At 28.2% G+C, this 18,825-nt stretch overlaps 3 protein-coding genes across 4 annotated transcripts; 2 read left to right on the top strand and 1 right to left on the bottom strand.

Moving 5' to 3' along the window:
* The first annotated feature begins 1,509 nt into the window (after positions 1–1,509).
* LOC132952585 (PCI domain-containing protein 2) lies at positions 1,510–6,216 on the top strand. Of its 2 annotated transcripts, none has more exons than XM_061024913.1 (10): positions 1,510–1,663; positions 2,091–2,188; positions 2,274–2,315; positions 2,378–2,502; positions 3,468–3,594; positions 3,664–3,809; positions 3,883–4,100; positions 4,812–4,912; positions 4,983–5,182; positions 5,917–6,216. In XM_061024913.1, exons 2-10 carry the CDS (start codon positions 2,162–2,164, stop codon positions 6,167–6,169), a joined length of 1,239 nt encoding a protein of 412 aa, XP_060880896.1. In that variant the 5' UTR covers positions 1,510–1,663; positions 2,091–2,161; the 3' UTR covers positions 6,170–6,216. The 2 variants fall into 2 exon arrangements, with proteins under 2 accessions (XP_060880896.1, XP_060880897.1); XM_061024914.1 differs by having other exon boundaries at positions 1,577–1,729.
* A 1,839-nt stretch (positions 6,217–8,055) lies between these two features.
* LOC132952587 (V-type proton ATPase 21 kDa proteolipid subunit c'') lies at positions 8,056–9,421 on the bottom strand. Its single transcript, XM_061024917.1, has one exon. It carries the CDS (start codon positions 9,268–9,270, stop codon positions 8,644–8,646), a length of 627 nt encoding a protein of 208 aa, XP_060880900.1. The 5' UTR covers positions 9,271–9,421; the 3' UTR covers positions 8,056–8,643.
* A 5,349-nt stretch (positions 9,422–14,770) lies between these two features.
* On the top strand, positions 14,771–18,786 carry LOC132952364 (uncharacterized). The gene is made up of 4 exons (XM_061024646.1): positions 14,771–14,800; positions 18,026–18,207; positions 18,331–18,570; positions 18,663–18,786. Exons 1-4 carry the CDS (start codon positions 14,771–14,773, stop codon positions 18,784–18,786), a joined length of 576 nt encoding a protein of 191 aa, XP_060880629.1.
* The last annotated feature ends 39 nt before the right edge of the window (positions 18,787–18,825 follow it).

Raw genomic sequence — 18,825 nt, 5'->3', positions numbered from 1 at the left:
GATAATTTTTCGGTACAGTTAAAAGATCGATTTTTAAAACTCCACCATGATAAACAAAAAGTTTTCCCGTTACTACAGCAGTACAGCATCTAATGAGCGTTATTTTTCATCTTTTACAGTGTTTAAACATTTAAAAATATACATAAGAAATACCACTGGATGCGGTCAAGATTAAATTGACTAGAAGTTAGAACTGACGAATATATACATAAAGATTAGATACATAAGTACCAAAATCTCTGAAGAAGTCATAAACGAGCTCTTTACAAAATCAAGACCAATGAATTTTCGTCTTGTTTGATTTAGTTTTTAATATTGTTTTTTTTACATTTTTTGTTATATATATTTAACACTCCACAAAGAAAATCTAATATAATAAAAAAGTTTCAATTTTTTCAAATTGGTTTGTAATATAAGATGTTATGTTATAATATTGTTAACCGCAGTGCACTTAAATTAATTACATCCTAAATTCCGTTGAAAATATTGGCCTATGCCACTGCAACCATGTGCGTTAGCTGCCTAGGTATATACTTTTCGATCGTAAAATTACGATCACGCGGCGTCATAGATAGGCAACTATACTCTGTTCCAAGAAAAGAGAACGGTCACTTTTCCCGCATACAACTGACGGCTGCGGAAGTATGCAAAGGCCAAACTTCCCCGCCTTGCTAGCCGACGTTTCTCGAAGACGATGACGATCGTTGTCTAGGAAGGGGGGGAGTTTGGCCTTTGCACTGCCACAGCCGTCAGTTATATGCGCGAAAAGTGACAGTTCTCTTTTGGAACAGAGTATAGAATATATTGTACGTCACTGATGGTTAATTTTTCCAGTTGGAACAAAATAATTATATATAATATGCGAAACAGCATAAGACACGAAATTTAGTACCGTTGATAAACGAGAACACACAACGACCATGACGTGAACAGTCATACCTACCAGTGAAGTATGCTGCAGCGGTCGTACGGAATCCAAAGAATCAAAATAAATATGCAGCTCTGCATGAAATCTGCGAGATAACCTGCAGAGGTCACACCAGAGCGATGAGCTGTTGAATAAACCTTTTAAAACTTGAACATTCTAATATGTATTAGAACCTGACAATATAATATATACTCTATAAATTCCAAAGCTAAAACGTGCGGCAGTTCAAAATTTAATATAAATTAATAATTTATATAAATTCAAAATCTCAATTAATGCGACCATAATGGCTCAATGTAATATGATACACTCATATACAATACAATATGGTAAATTCATAAATTCAAAATTTTACAAATCGTGATTTAAAATTATTGAATAATATTATAATTATTAATTCCTATGTTTTGCACAGTTCAGTTGCAACCACAATTTAGTATAGTCCATGACTAAAATATAGATCTATTTGGATCATAGACCTATAAACTAGATCTATGATTTGGATAGTACTCGCAACGCAAACGACCGACGCGCTACTGGTAGTAGTTTAACCGTGCGCTTTTTTTCAGGAAGTTTTTCATAATATTTTGTGTCGGCGCCTCGGCGGTGATCTTCTTATCTGAGTTATCTCTTGTTTTCATGATAACAACACAGCAGACGGACAGTGCCCAATGTTATAATATAATATAACTTTCGAGTTTTCGACTTTCAAGTGACAGTTAAGATTTACTCAACGTAAGTATTATTGTATGTAACAGTTACTAAATTACGTGAAAGTATCCACTATGTTTCTAATAATTTGTAAGTATTAAAGTATCTATTCACTAAAGTCGATTATAGGTACCAGGGAATAGGGATCACCATTTAATATTTTTGTTATTTTAAGAATTCAACAAAGTGTTCGGGGGTAATCTAAATTAAATGTACATGTTAATCCAAAAAAGTAAAGGCAAAATCAAAATGAAAGAAAATCCCATTTAGTTAAAATCAAAAAAATAAATTTGTTTTCTATTTGATGATCTCCAATTTATACTATATCATAGATTATTTTAAGTCTTTTTAATGTAGTTAGTATATCAAGCTGAATAATCATAATTCATATTTATAATGTATTGTATGCTTGTAAAAAAAATTGTTATGTTTACCTACATTTTTTTTTCAGAAATTATATCATAACAACATTCATAAATGGCTTTTGAATAAAAAACATTTTGCAAGAACCAAGAAACAAACATGTATACAAAAGATTATGTTTTATCGGTATGACAGTAAAAATATCATAATATTTTTAAAATGATATTTAGTTTTGATTTTCCCATTTACTCAGAACTATATTATGTTTTAGACCACAACGTTCTACAATGAAGAAAATGGTTCTGAATTGGCGGTAATTATAGTTTTTGTTGATTAATGTAATTTTAAGTATACAAATTGTTTTTGTTGTCACAGAATTTCTTTTCGTTGAGAGATAATTCATCAAAAGAGTGGAACCTCAAAAATACTATTGACTATCTTCAAAAAATTTCTGAAGATAATGAACTTGATTTCGAGAGTGAAATAATACTGCACCTAAGGTAATTTTCATAATATAGGTTACTATTGAGTATAAGTTCTATAAAGAATTTTTCTATAATAATCTTGAAGAAACTTGAAGTGGGAAATTTAAAAAAACTGTTAACATTATCTTATTATTAGTCACAACTTTGTGTTAAACGCATCTATGCAAGAATTTGTTCCACTGGCCTATGACCACTGTGCACTATGTAATAGTATTCAAATGTTGTGTACAAAAATTATATGGTTGAAACTTAAAATATTGAATGAATAAAAAATATCATAAAAACATTTGAAAAATTAATTTTAAAATTTTAAATAAAATAAAGGTCATTAGAGATTGTTAAGATTGCCAGGACCAGAAAGTTTATAATAATTTTATCAAAGAATCTATTGTGCAAAAAAGTCTTAGCTTCATTTTTTTAAAGATAGCTAGTTTTTGATGTTTTTGATAAATGTACTTTACACCCTTCAAAAAAAGTTAGTTTTTCTTATTCAAACTATTTTGTTTAGTAACATTATATTTGGAAGGATGCATAATATCCGTTATCTTTGTTTAACATATTAGCTAGTAATATTAGCATAGATTATATTAAACTTAAATATATTAAATATATAAAAATTAATATAAATATATAAAATTAATTTATATTAATTTAATTATATTAAACTATATATAATCTGCGATATTAGTTACATATTATCGCCGGAAAAACAGTTCATCTCATTTGTTTTTCGTAGCCAACTATTGTAATTAGGTAAACCCTAAATTACTATTTTGAAATATAATGTATTATATGATTAAAAATTTTAATAATTAAGTTCTTTATATACTTTTTTTTTTTAATATTTAACATTTTATATTACATATATTTGTACCTTTATGATTATTGTACTGTCAAAAACGTTCATACCTAAAAATAAAAAATATTAAATATTATGAAAAACTGGAAGTGTTTCATTACTTTATTTAAAATTATTACAGTGTCCTCAAATCAATAGGAGAAAAAAAATACGATGATGCTTTCAGAGGACAATTGGCAATTTTACAAAACATTGTTAAATATCTTCAATCTGATAGTGAAAACTGGATGGTGCCACTTGCAAACACAGTAATTATATATAATGGTTAAAAAAAAAATAAGTTTATTAATCATTATATTACATATTGAATGTTATAGGTTTGTGTAGATCTTAGATATCTGTTAAATGCGTATGATAAATATGAGTCCACAAATAAAAAATTGAAATTAGAAAAGTACAATGATTTTCAAAAAAAATACATTGATATAATGATGATGTATTTCCGTATTTGTTCTAATGACATGTAAGTCATATCACTAGCATTAATTGTTCTAAAATTATTTTCATGTTTTTAAAAAATTTATTTTAACAATTAGTCGAGCTCCAGCACGGCAATCCAAGCGTTGGACAATAATGTTTATTGTAAATCAGATGTTGAAAGTGTATCATAAAATCAAGAAATTTCATTTGACTACAGGATTGACTAAAACTATTTTCATGTGCCCGGACAAGAACACATTTCCAATTGCACATATTGTCACCTTTTATTATTATACTGGCTGTAAAGAAATATTTGAAGGAAAATTTAATGATGGTTAGTTAATTCATGTATTATTTATTACTATAACTGCTTTGCATTACTGCATAAAATGCTTAGACGCACACAAAAATGACACAAATTCATCAAATCTCATAGGTAATGTAAATTAAATTTACTGCAATACGAGTTAAATAGATTGGAACGGAGGCGGCGGCGCAAATAAAGAAATCAGTGGTTCTTTGACCTTTTCATCTAAGGTTGACTGTACACATAAAACTAATAGAGATTATACAAGTAAAAGTGGAATAATACGTGTTAAAAAAAAAATATATATAAATTATATATAATTAAATCACGTATTGCATTTTTACTTTTATAAAATAAACATAATATAGACATGGAGTCATATTTTAATTTTATACAATTGAGCCATTTAATTACACTCATTATTTTGAAAACTTAACTTTTTTTTTACATAATTTAATGTCATAGCAAAACAACATTATTGAAATTTACTTACAATGTTTTATTATAATCATTTTTTTACGCACAATCTTACACATTTAGTGCGCCCAGTTTTTACGGTAGTGGATAGTTGCCAGTTTGATGAAATCAATTCAGTGCAAACCACTATTTGAACTAAACATGATATTTTAGAATTTCATATGTTCAAACCTAAACTGTTCTAATGTTGTTAAAAATATTTTGTATAGGTTAATTTAACATGTAATAAAATATATTGCCAATTGTTTATGGTTATTACAGCTAGAGAAAATTTAACAATTGCATTTGAAGGATGTCATAGAAGCTCTATCAAAAACAAGACATTGATTTTAAAGAAACTCATCCCATTAAACATGTTGCATGTAAATAACATTTTAACTGCATTTACACATTATAATATTATACAAATAAATTTCTATTTTTTTGTTTTAGGGAATAATGCCATCAAAAGATCTTCTCAATAAGTATAATTTGGATATATTCAAAGAACTAACCGAGTCCATTAAAATGGGCAATGTCCAAAAATTTAGGGAGTGTATTGATGTTAATGAAGTACATTACATGAAATGCGGAATATATTTGTTACTACAAAAATTGATAAACCTAGTATACAGGAACTTGTTTAAGAAATTGTAAGCAATTTAATAATTAAACACTCATAAGTAAAGACCGGATTTATATGTTTTTACATATCGTTACTGGGTCTATGCAGTCTTATGAGAGTAAAAAATGTGGACGGTTCGTTCATTCCGAATGCGTAGAAAAAAGTTTTTTTTTGTATATTTGAGAATATTTCATGGGTTTGAGAATATTTAACACATTTAGCATATTTTGGAATATTTCGTAAATTGTGAGAAAGAATTTGTATTTATTTTGAATTTTAAGATGACGGTACACAGAAAAATATTATTTGAATATTTACAATTTTTTTTTTTATCATTTCCAACTCTTACTAAAGTGCAATATAGTAATACCATTAGAATACGCAACTTTCAATACTTAATTATATTACGTCACTATTAAAATAATGTTGAAAAAAAATATGAAAATGCATATTTTTTTTCGAGGTTTTTTAGAGAATATTAGCATCATATTTTAGGTATTTTAAGAGAATATAAATCCGGTCTTTACTAACCTAAGTCATAGTTATTAAAAACGTGTTGTAGTTATACATTTTTTCTAATAACTATTGGGGACAAAATTACTTTTTTTGAAGTAATAAATGATTTACAGTGATTAACTGTTTTATCAAAATAATAAGTTCATACATTTTCTGTCAAGACATTAAATTGAACTGATTTAAAATGACACAAGTGCTAAACAATTTGCATTAAAATTAATTAACACTGTTCTTATTTTTTTACAGTTTCTTAATTGCTAACAATCATATTATACCAGTTGATACTATAACAGCTATATTGAAAAAGTTTGACGACCCTGATACAGATTATGACAAAGCGCAGTCTCTATTAGTTAACATGATTTATAGAGGGACGCTACGCGGATATTTATCACATGCTCACAAGAAAGTTGTATTGAGTAAAAAAGATCCATTCCCAACTGGTAAACAAGTTTTTGACAAAGCTACAAAGTCTATCAATGAAATTGGACATAATTAGTTTGATTTAATGTATTATTTCTATAATAAATTTAATTTTTTTACATACCTATTATGATTTTTCATGATTTTTTCATTTTATGATCTTTTTAATTTTTATAAAATAACTAGCTTTATTACCCGACTTTGTCTGGTTTTAAATTAATTTATCTACTTATTGTTTTCACTTTTGCTTGAGTTAAAATATAAAATACAAAAAATTACAATGATTAATGACTAATGCTTAAACGCTGAAGTAAGTCCAAAATTGTTAAAATTAGTATTTATCTTAATATTTACTTCAAAAAATTTTCAGAATTAGGATAGCAAATCATAAAAGTAATCTTTATAATTGTGGTCATAACATTTATATAAGTATTTTGAAATGTCAGTGTTTAAGTAATTTTTTTTTTTTTGAAAAACATTTGTAAATATGCTGCATTTTTACTTATCATAATATAAATACATCTGTAACCTATTGGTGAATTTAGGTATGTAGTGGCCGCCCATGGGCCAAATATATTGCAAATTAATAAACAAGACAGTACAGTTTTGATTATTAAATAATTCTTTGATTTTTACATTTGTAGAAAATGGTAACACTATCCGCTAGATTTCACTAAAACTTTATGTACTTTTAACTTTGTAAAGTACTAAGATACTAAAGTTTTAACATTAACATGCCGCTGTACTACATTCAAACATAATAATATAATTGGTTGTTATTACCAATAAATGTTTTTGACGTATAATTTGTAGTTAGTTAAACGTCATATTACCATGACTTTTAATGTAGAATTCTGAACCCACGTGTGTGTATTTATAGAACTGCATTTAGGAATATTGTTACAGTTAACCTTGCAATTGTAGATTGCACAAAAACCTTGATATTCTACGACTAGACCACAACTCATTTATTTGAACACATTACATACGTTAATACATAAAATACAAAAATACCAATTATTTTGTTTACAAATATTTAATTTCAAATAGAAAAATCATGTTCCATATTATATAATATACTTTTTAATATTTGTAAATTTAAATTAAATACATTTTTCTGTATTTATTGTTAAATAATTAGGAAACTATAATGGACTCCTGGGTCCCCTAAATCCAGCCCTGCTGTCAGTGGCAACATCAATAGCTATTTCATAAGGCAGCTGCCTCATTCAAAAGTGGAGGTGGGTATCCCAATGACGCCAGTCTCCAACCTGGACGGCTAGACTAGCTTATAATTTATACTCATGTAATCACATACGACCTGCGTTTGAAATGTGTGAAAAAATTTGTATGTGGGGTGGGTACTTAAAGGTACTTCAGATAATTGCTTCATAGGAAAAAAAAGTTCCTGCCACCACTGCCTGCTGCTAACCAATGGCAACTATTTAATTAATTAATAGAAAAATTAAATTTGATTTTCGTGAGCCACTCAGGGTTGAAAAAATAAGCTATAAGCACCCTTTAGGTCTCAAGAAATCTATTTATATAAATGTTATTGGAAACAGTCCAGTTAACGACGAAGAGGACAAACAAAGAAATATTCATTTTTATGTACATATAAGCACGAGCCTGCAGGATAAAATCCCAATCAGGACAAGATAAAAATTACTTATAAATTATAATCTAATATTAATTATAGTAATATTGATATACAAGTGGTACATGCAGTTAAAAATTCTTAGGGGGTACAATGGCCTCTTTAAGCCCCCCTTGCAGGCACACAGATAAACATTACACAACATTGTTTTCTAAATAAATAATACATAGTTTTTACCTTTTTGTTTTCAATTGTTTCTTTATATTTTAGTATGTCAAATGTACTATGAACAGTAAATATATTTATTATAACATAAATACAAAATGGTTAATATGATGGGTATCAAATAAATACTGTAACTGATATAATGTTTTAATTAACAAGTATTTATTTATGAACACGTGGAATGATGAAGTACATATTTTGGTATTAAATATTAAAATAAAATGAACAATTTGTCTTCGTTTATTGTTTACTAGCTTAAAAGTAACATGATACTTAGAATATTACTCGGACAGTATGCACTGCAAAAATTGAATTTATTAACCTATCCCTTATAATAAGAAGTCTACAAGTTAAAGGATTTTAATTTTGTATGAATTATTTTCCATACACTATCATTAGTAGGCCAAATTTGATCACAATTACTACAATATGGATGGAAATAGACTATGTGTTAACATAATTTATTATATAAAACAATTATTTTTTCATATATATAAATGTATAATATTATAATCGGCTAGGTGAAATGTATTTGGAATTGGTATTTTACAAATAAATTGAATAATAAACCAAGTGAAATAATAATTAGTTAACTTATAGTAATAACACTAATACTACTTGGTAGATTTAAAAACCATCCAATGTATTACATTTTTTATTGGAGAATTCAAAATCAAAATAAAACTATTCAAAAATCAATATACACATGAATAACATAGAATGTTAGATTACTTATCACCCATCTTCACTTTGGAAGTTATATATATGCCAACAATTAAACCGAAAAGACCAATGGCACTGCCAAAAATTTCAACAATCAAAATCTTGACAAAAAGCGATGAGTTGGCTGCATCTGCTAATGCCGCACCCGAACCTACTACTCCAACAGCTATACCGCAAAACAGGTTTACCAGACCTACGCTAATACCGGCAGCAAATATTAAATAGCCGGCCATCCAATTTTGATCCCTGATTTGTTGTGCGGTGTCCACGTTGTCTGTGAACGATTCCAACTGGCCAGACATGACGATTGCAGTGATCAGTCCGTAGATAGCCACCGCTTCACAGAAGATGACGGATATAAGATTCTTGGTCTTAATGCGAGGTGCTTTCACTCCACCGCCGACAATGCTCACACCAGTCGTGTGTATTCCCAACGCGGCTCCAACCACCGATAGAGCAACCGCCAATGATATACCCAACACAGCCCACATATAGGGCGATGTATTGGCCAAGAACCAGCCAATACTGATTTGCTCACCTTTACCGGCCAACAGGTAGAACAGTATGATAGCCGACATCAATGTGGATCCCGTTCCGAAGATCGAGTAGCCCAATATCGCCCTCAGTCTCATTTTGGATGATTTATTAGTTTATCGTCGACAAAAATGATGTACGCGTCAAACGCAAGTAAAACACATTTAAGTACAAATTACAAATTAATAAAATAAACGATACAGAACGCTAAAAGGACTCCGCCCAAAAACCCAAGTACGGCTTAGATAGTTAGGTGGTGTAATCAATTCTAGAATCTTAACATATGTTTTATTTTATCAATAATCAGTATACCGCTGTATGCGGGCCGTGACCATAATAATATCATAGATAATATAAAGAATGCATAGGACGGTTACACCTCGAAAAGCCACCCGACAAATAACCACCCGACATAAAACCACATGATAACGACAAAAAACCATTCGACAAAACACCATCACCAAAATCCGACAAAATGCCACCCGACAAAAAACCACCGTATCACACTACCAACCGTAAATTTGAGAATGAAAATCGTACACTAATGAATCGTCAAAAAGCCACCCGACAAATAACCACCCGACAAATAACCACCCGACATAAAACCACATGATAACGACAAAAAACCATTCGACAAAACACCATCACCAAAATCCGACAAAATACCACCCGACAAAAAAACATCGTACCACACTACCAACCGTATATTTGTGTACAATAATGTTAGATAACCGACAAATTTATATCGACAAAAAGCCACGTAAATGAATTATCTATTATCAAAATGAATTAAGTGTCTGGCGCAAAATTTGAAATAATTATGAAAAAAGGTAGGCAAGTAGGTACTTACAAGACTTGAAGTCTTGACTTCCTACCATGCCGCCATTCCTTAAACTTAGTTTGTCTTTTCCTCCCACAACTATTGCTATTTGTACACACTACTATTTATAATCAATGATAATATACATATAATATTCTAATAAAGCCATAATATTATTTTTAAAAAAAAAAAGTTAATAAAAGCTTAAAGTTTTTTACAAATTTTTGGGTAACGTTTTGAACTGTTGACCTACACCTAATTGTTAGAATAAAATTGATTAAGAGTATTGTTTATTAAGTGTTATTTTTAATTTGAGACATAGGACGGGGATTTGGTTAATGCATGGAGACATTTGCATTTATACATTTGGATTTTACTAGTGACAGTAAACTGTAGGTAGATTTAACTGCTGTCTATAGCTAAATAGGAAACACTATAATTTGGTTTGAGGAGCAGAATGAGAATGTAATAATCTTTATTCTAATAGTGACGGATTCATGGATTCTCCAACAATATGACAACTTACCAGTTACCACTTCTAATAATTATTGTAATATGTATCCTAAATTTCTAACAAAATTTTCGAATATTATTAGTTTTTTTAAAATTGATGTCGATAAGTAAGCTTGAAAATGTAATATAATGCTCCTAATATATTGTTCCAATAGCAGTTACAAAATATAAAAAATTCATTCATTTTTTTTTTATACATTTAAGTTTGAGTTTCGACAAAATACGTAAAAATCAGGTAAATTTGCAAATTATTTTTTTAGTTTTTTTTTTCTATAAATGTCGATAAAATGTTATTTGTTGGGTCAAAAACATTGAAAATGTAATACAAGGCTCCTGACATATTGTTACAAATTACAATAGCAGTTGAAAACTATTAAAAATACATAGGCACGTTTTTTTTTTATAATCATCTAAAATTCAAATGTTGACAACATTTATCAAATTTGAAATGTACAAATTATTTTGTAGTAAAAAATGTATGAAATGTTCAACTTTTATAACTAAGATTTGAATATTTAAAATAAGGTTGCACATAATTAGTTAAATCTGTAACTAAATAATCTAAAAATATATATTATATTATAATATATACAATTATTTTTTATAGATATTTTAAGTTCAAATTTGGACGAAATTACATAATAAATGACCAAGAATAATGATTTTAGTTATTTTATATTAGTATAGGTAAACGTTATTAATAATAAGTAATAATAATATATATATATAATATAATATATCCTAAACTAACAAACCGTCTCCGCTCAGAATCGTTTTTTGTATACAATGATATTATATCATTGAATTCAAATTTAATACTATTCATTACAGTGACGAGTGACCCACTGTACCTACAGGCGCTACAGCAGAGCAACAACTACTTACCCGCTTTTTTGGAATAAATTTTAATATTTTATTTTAACGAACCTATAGTTGTTTCGCATCTACATAATTAATTATAGGTAAAACTTTTAACGCTTGATAATTGATAGTATACTTGTCCAAATTTCTTAAATTGTAAGATACAAGTAAAACTTTTGAAATCACAAATTATTTTTCTTAATTTTTTATTTGCTACTAATTTTATATAGCCTTTTAATTTAAGATATTTTACATATTACACGTTTACACCTAAATATTTAATTTTTAAATAATTTTACAAAAGTTTGCATGAGCATATTATATTTTGATTTAAATACACATTATCGTCATTATCGACCTGACTTACTTGGTAAATTAGAATTAGTGATACTGGTACAAAGACTATATACGTTTTTACCAAGTTCATTATAAAAAAATTATTATCTCAGATATAATGAAGTGTGTAATTTTTTTTACCAAATTAATAGTGAATTAAATTTAGAACGGTCTGAGGCGTCATTAATTATAATCCAGTACCGGCAGTACTTATATTTTTTAGATTCATTTTAGAATAAATTTGAATTACAACCATACCTATACAATAATGATCCATGAAAAAATTAAGACATTATCCAATAAAATTCCATATTTGTATCTAGGAATCTTTATCTTGATATTTTTTCATTATTTGGAAGTATATTTGAGAATCGGCATTTATTGCCATATGAATTTATGGGGTCGGAGCCGGTGCGTTTTTTGGTACAAAAACATGTCTTACAGGAAACACTCTCCACGCCTTGTAGAATAGTCGGATTTCGTTAATTTTTTTTTTTTATTTAAAAGTACAGAACATTTTGTAGGTCGGATCAAAGCCTGATGTTGACAATTGTAATTATAGAAGCTGGAATATGCATTTGAATAATGCGCAATATTTGTTATTTTTCAAACGTATTTTTCTTCTATTACCAGCAAAAACTTCTCATCTTTCAGATAAAAAAAAAAAATTACCAAAATCCGACGTATCAACGAAGCATGAGAGTTTTTCCTGTAAAAGCATTTTTGTTCATCAAAATAATGCTTCGACAATAATTTATAGCCATCGAAGTATACCACTGACTTGTGCATGTATGTGCGTAAATATCTTTATCTGAGCGTGTAATTAAAGCTCACTCACACAGTCACACTAATATTGATTTACATAGTTCTCACATGCATGCATATTCCGCGTGAGGTCGATACAACATGTGAATTGAATTGCCTAAATTTTACTCCTTAATAAATGACCGGCACCAACACCCTAAATAAAGTCTAAATCAAAAAACCGTATTCACAACTCTTCTTTAAAATCGTGTATCAGGATGTTCAAAGAAAAATTGGTTTCTATAAATCAATGCCGATTATCGCATTAATTAGGTATCTAAATTTATAAATATAAGTTACATAATCGTCATAATTATCTATATGTTATAATATTAATCTGTAATTTAATAATTTGTGCATTATATAATATCTTAGTAATAAAATAAAATATAAAAAATAATAAAATTTTTTTCTTTTGGCTTCCGCCAGTGTTTTTTGTGAAACAAAAGTGAAAGTGTAAATTGGCCCACCAACTACAAAGGTAGGATCACCCTGATTCACAATAAGCTATACCTACGCTTGTGGTTTGTCTCGGTATAACAGTATAGTATAGACACGTTTAAAATAATAAGTATAACAGTATACTACGCTATTATTAGAATGAAAATACCAAGGTAATCAAAGCAAAGTTTAAAAAGTATCTTTGTGGTAATAGGTTTATAGAATTCTTCGTCATTGAGTAAGTATAATATAGATGTACTCGATAATGGATTTTGTGTTACGCATTTAGCAATATCCTTAATACCTATAAAATACCAAATAAAAAAAATTAAAATTGTTAATAATTAATAAATAGAATACATTTAAATAATTATATTAATAGCATGTACCTAAATTATATTTTAAAAAAAAATAATAACTTTTATATATCCAGCTGTTGAACAACTTGTGTGCCATTCCAACCATAAAAATGCACGCTCTTATTTAAATAATAGTTTCTACACTTTATAAAAATGTGACAATAAAATAGTTTTTAAATTTGCCTCAGAAAAATGACACAAAATCAATTCGTTAAAAAAACTTTTTGAACGAAAATGTTATGATCCCGTAATGTATATTCTTACATAATTAAATGACTAATTGGTTAAATAAATAATTTCGTTACAACACCCCCCACCTTGGTCAATTGTAACAAAAAGTAAACAAAATGTACTAAATGTTATCAGAAAAACGATTTAAAAATATACTTATATAATGAGGTATTAAAAAAATCTGAAAAGTTTGATATCAATATAAAAGTCCCTAGTTAGCAAACAATCAAGAGCATAGAACAAATGCGATAACAGACTAGGCTAACTCATACTATAGAGACCCTTTATTTATTCCTTTTTTGGATAGTTTTAATCAACAATTGAATGGCAGACAAATAGCACACAAATCAATTCTGAGTAATTTACTTTGTTAAATAAAAGGGTTGCATGCAAAAACCGCACACTTTTGATTTCGACCACAAAAACTAAAAATGTCGATAGACAAAAACCCCACACTTTATCGGTCATGGTATAACTAAACTTATAAGTTATAGTGGGTTAAGATCACACACTATTTTGTGTGCTAAAAGATAAAAAGATACTATACAATAATCATGCTTACACGTTTTAAAACAAAAAACAAATTAGTAAATACATAATAGTAATATTTTAGATTTTTAATTAAATTATATTTATTTTTAGGAGCACTTGTTTAAATCTTGTTTGTATAATATTGTACATAATATACATTATAAAGTACCTAGGTATTGTAAAGACCTTTTTGGAGTTAAAATCATAAGTATACGGTATTTGGATACAACAATTTTAAATTTTTATGTGGTTTTAACCTATTGAAAGTGTGCGGTTTTGGTCTGTATTTTATCGTGAGTGTGCAGTTTTAGGAGTCAACGAATAAAAAATAAAGATAATAGTGATGAATTTTTCAAAGCACTTTTGAAAACTACGTAGTTGACATTAAAGCTGATGAGTGATGACTATTCTACTTTGGAAAAAAATTTGCATTATGGAAAGAACAAATAACAACCAAACCTATACAAAATGTTCTAACTTGCTATGAAAACATATTATATTCTTTAATATACAGACTTTTAATTATGTTAGCTTCTTTACCAGTTACTACTGCAACTAGTGTAAGATCATTTTCGACCCTTAGGTGGTTGAAAACATATTTGAGGAATATAATAAGTGAAAAACGACTTAATGGGTTAACATAATATTATACTGAACATTCACCGTGACTTGGAAGTATCTGTTGGAGAAGTTATAGACAATATGGCTAGAAAGAATCGTCGCATTAGACTGGTATGAATACTATTGTTTACCTACTATTTGCATTGAATCGTGGACATTTACCCCCGATTGTTTTCGATATAGTATGACATTTCCTCCCATATAGGTATTTTTGATGTGGACATTTTCCACCCATTTTTTTTTAAAGTTTATTATTGACTAATAATATTTTATTTAAAAAAAATAAAAAAAAATGGGTGGAAAATGTCCACATCAAAAATATATAAGGAGGAAATGTTCTACTAGACCGAAAACAGTCCGGGAGGGAAATGTCCATTTACCATTTTGCATTATAATTATTTATGAAAAAAGTAAAACAATTTATTTTAAATAAATATTTGGAGGTTAAACGCATATTGAAATTTATAAAAACAATTTGTGGCTACATTGTATATAGTAAGTGTAAAATCCTTCACAAGTCAAATTTTATTACAAGAAAAAAACACCCCCCTAAAAAAAATCCTGGTTTCACTGTAATAATAATGGTAAATAGCTAATACCATTGATTATCAACTTCAATATTTTTTCTGGTAGGAAACTAAATCTAGCTGGTAGGTACTTTGAGAAGTAAATTAGTAATAGGTAATTAAAAATGTTCAGTACTTTTTAAAAAACTAGAGAAAAAAGTTTTCACAAAAACCAGTATTTTATTGTAAATTAAAAACAAATAATCGTAAAGATATTTATAACATGTACCTAATGTTTCTTTTAGCATTTTACATAGGTAGACCAACTTATGAGGAATCTTGTATTACATTTTCAAATCTTAAATATAAATAGAAAATTTTTTTATCAATTTCTAGCTCAAAATATTTTTCATATATATAAACATTTGAACTTTAAATCCTTATAAAAAAAATTGTGACTGGATTTTTAATATTATTCAAATTTCATTGTAACAATATATTAGGAGTCTTGTATTAAATTTTCAAGATTTTTTACCCGACAAATTAAATATTATTGACATTCATAGAAATAAAAACTAAAAAAAATTGAAATTGAAAATGTCCGTAAACGGGTCGAAACAAATCAAAATTTTATCGTTTATAGAAAATGCTAATTTATTTAAATAATTTCATATATCAACGGTCATTTGTTTTAAAGTTACACCAAAAACCAAAATCGATTTTGTCGAAAACCGATTTAGCGTGAAAATCCCAGGTTTTCCTTAATTTTTTTTTTTTAAATTAATAAATAGCACATCTAGACACCTCTACTCTAGGATGGCCGCCACTGCCTACATAATAGTATAATTTTTAAACTATATTGACATTTTTAATCAATTGTTTTCTTCTGTAATTGTCGATAAAAAAGATTTTGATCGGTCAAAAACTTTGAAAATTTAATACAAGGTTCCTCTTAAATTTAGGCTAGGTTAAATTTATAATCACTACCCGTATTTTTGATTACTAATAGGTATCGTTATTATAATAAGTATGTACCTACATAATTTTACATACGAACTATATAATAATATATTGTATTTCAGTATATCAAACAATTCAACTTATAAGCCAAAATTCAACACAAATGACTTAGACTTATCGAGAAATTCTAATTATCTAGAAAATTAATCGCACATATTGTAATATGTTCCAACATTGAAATGCGGGGGGCATGGGATTCTTTGGAATTATCGAAAATTCCACTTATAGAAGTTCCACTGTATATATAATTATATAAAAATATAATTTACCAAGCTTTGCGATTAAGATCTAGTCATTTCACGTTTATGTGTTCTAAGGTTTTAACCGAATTGACCTATTCATTTTTATTCTTGTTTTCTCTCCATTCACTATAATATTTAAAAATTTAAATTAATTTAAATTCAAATTAGCTACTTAATAATTATATAATGGAATTCGTCACGACTGAAGGCTAACAGTAAAATTGTACATTGTAACAATGGGTATTTTTACAAAATAAAATGTACAAGAACAAATTCTAAATCATTGCAATGTATACAGTATACAAACAGACTGTTCTGCAACCGGTATTTATGCTAAATTTTATTATATTTAAAACATTTTTTTAGTGAATTAGATAGGTAATAAATTATTATTCATCCACTTATCCACCTTTTTTTTTATAATGATTGTAACTATAGCCACTAAGTCATTTTTTCAACTAAAAGTAATTTTTTTATTAAGTCTGAAAGTCCCCTTGTTTCATTAAGTCACCTTAAGTCACTTTTTTAAAAATGGTTGACAGTTTTCTTAAAATCCGCGTATTTTGTAATTTTGTACAAATCTATACAATAAAATCAAGATATTGATAAAATAAGTTATATAATATGAATACTAAACTGATAATGTTAATATTTTGGTAATCGGAAAAAAAAAGTCCCGGTAAAAGTCCTGGTAAAAAAAGTCCCACACTAGAAAAAAAGTCAAAAAAATATTTTACCGAGGTGATAATCTTATTTAGGACACGTTTTTTTTACTCGTTTCCTATCCGTTGACAATTTCATACAATTGATATTTTAAATAAATAATGACGTAAAATTTAAATATTGATGTTAATATTTATATAATGGAATTCGTCACGACTGAAGGCTTCATTTCAAATAGTAAAATTGTCCACGTTAGCAATGGATATTTTTACAAAGTTAAATGTACTAGAACCGTTCTACATTTTTAAAACAGACTGTCCTGCAACTGGTAATTATTTTAATGAACTAGGACGAAATCAAGTTCACAACTTGAATTAGGAGGTTAGAGTATTTACATAGGCGCAAATAGGGGGGGGAGGGTCTGGAGGTGCTTCGCCCCCCTTGAAATTTCTGTAGCCCCCAAAAACTAATGATTTCACTACTATAATTCAAAAGTATCATAAGAGTTTATAAGTAGAGACCTGATCTACAGCCCCCCCCCCCCTAAATTTCAAACACTATTTACGCCTACGAGTATTCAGCATATTATTTTGTTATTTTAAAAGGACTGCAGTGTAATAGCCAATATCTAGGTATCTGTTTCACTCTCTGGAGTTGAAAAATACACTAGGAATATTTAGTACTACCTATATATGATAATTGTAATGTAATATTTTTTTTAAATAATTTAATTTACATTAAAATAGTTGGTTTTAATAAATTCAATTTGAAAAAAATGAAAGAGTCTACAGGCACCTAATTTAAATAGTAAATACACTCACCAATTGTAATTATTAAAATAGGTTTCTAATGTAATAAATATGATAATTTCTGTGGAAAAGTCTTGCACATTGACTTACAAATAGCTGTATTACCAATTTCTTAAAGGTCTCATCGTGGAAAATTTATTGTATGAGAAACGTACTCACACTACACATGGCCCTGACATGAACTATTTAGCCCTAGTGACTTTAAAGCAGAGTATTTTACGAAGGTGCGTGGAAGAATGTACTCCACTTCGGGTGATTTATGAAGAAGAGACATCAAGGTAGGTAGTAATTTTGTCTTTTCGTTTAACAATTATGAAGTGGCAGAAGCAGTACTTTTACTTTTAAAAAAATGTTGCACATATTTATTGTTTTTTTTTTTATCTTACACATCAACTGTTTAGAACACAAGGGTTAGAACATCACCTAGGGTATACTTCTCTTTTGAGAACTATGGAGAGAACTAGAGCTGCAGCACAACCACAAATACCACGAGATCTGATGGAATACGCAGGTAATCTGGTAGATGCTCGATACGTTCATTTATTCAAAACTGCTAATGGACGAGAAATGTTCAGAGGGTTCGTCATGGGTCCTCCTGACGCTGGATCAGCAGTCGTTTTCATATCTCCATCCCTGGAAAAGTAATTAATTTTAACTATCAAGAACACAATGTTAGAATATAAATCTACTCCTCGGTATATTCAACATGTATCTTAATTTAAACAATTTTTAGCCTATTGACTTCTGCTCGAGAACTTCATATAGATGCCACATTTAAAAGCAGGCCCCTTGTTCCACAAACAGAACAACTGTTGATAATTATGGCCATGTACATGGACCAGGTAAACTTTGTTTAAACGTTAATACATACCTAATGCTATATTTTAATACATTAT

Source organism: Metopolophium dirhodum, chromosome 9 (genome assembly GCF_019925205.1).
Source record: "Metopolophium dirhodum isolate CAU chromosome 9, ASM1992520v1, whole genome shotgun sequence".
Taxonomy (NCBI): Eukaryota; Metazoa; Arthropoda; class Insecta; order Hemiptera; family Aphididae; genus Metopolophium; species Metopolophium dirhodum.
This window is presented reverse-complemented; position numbering and strand designations above follow the sequence as displayed.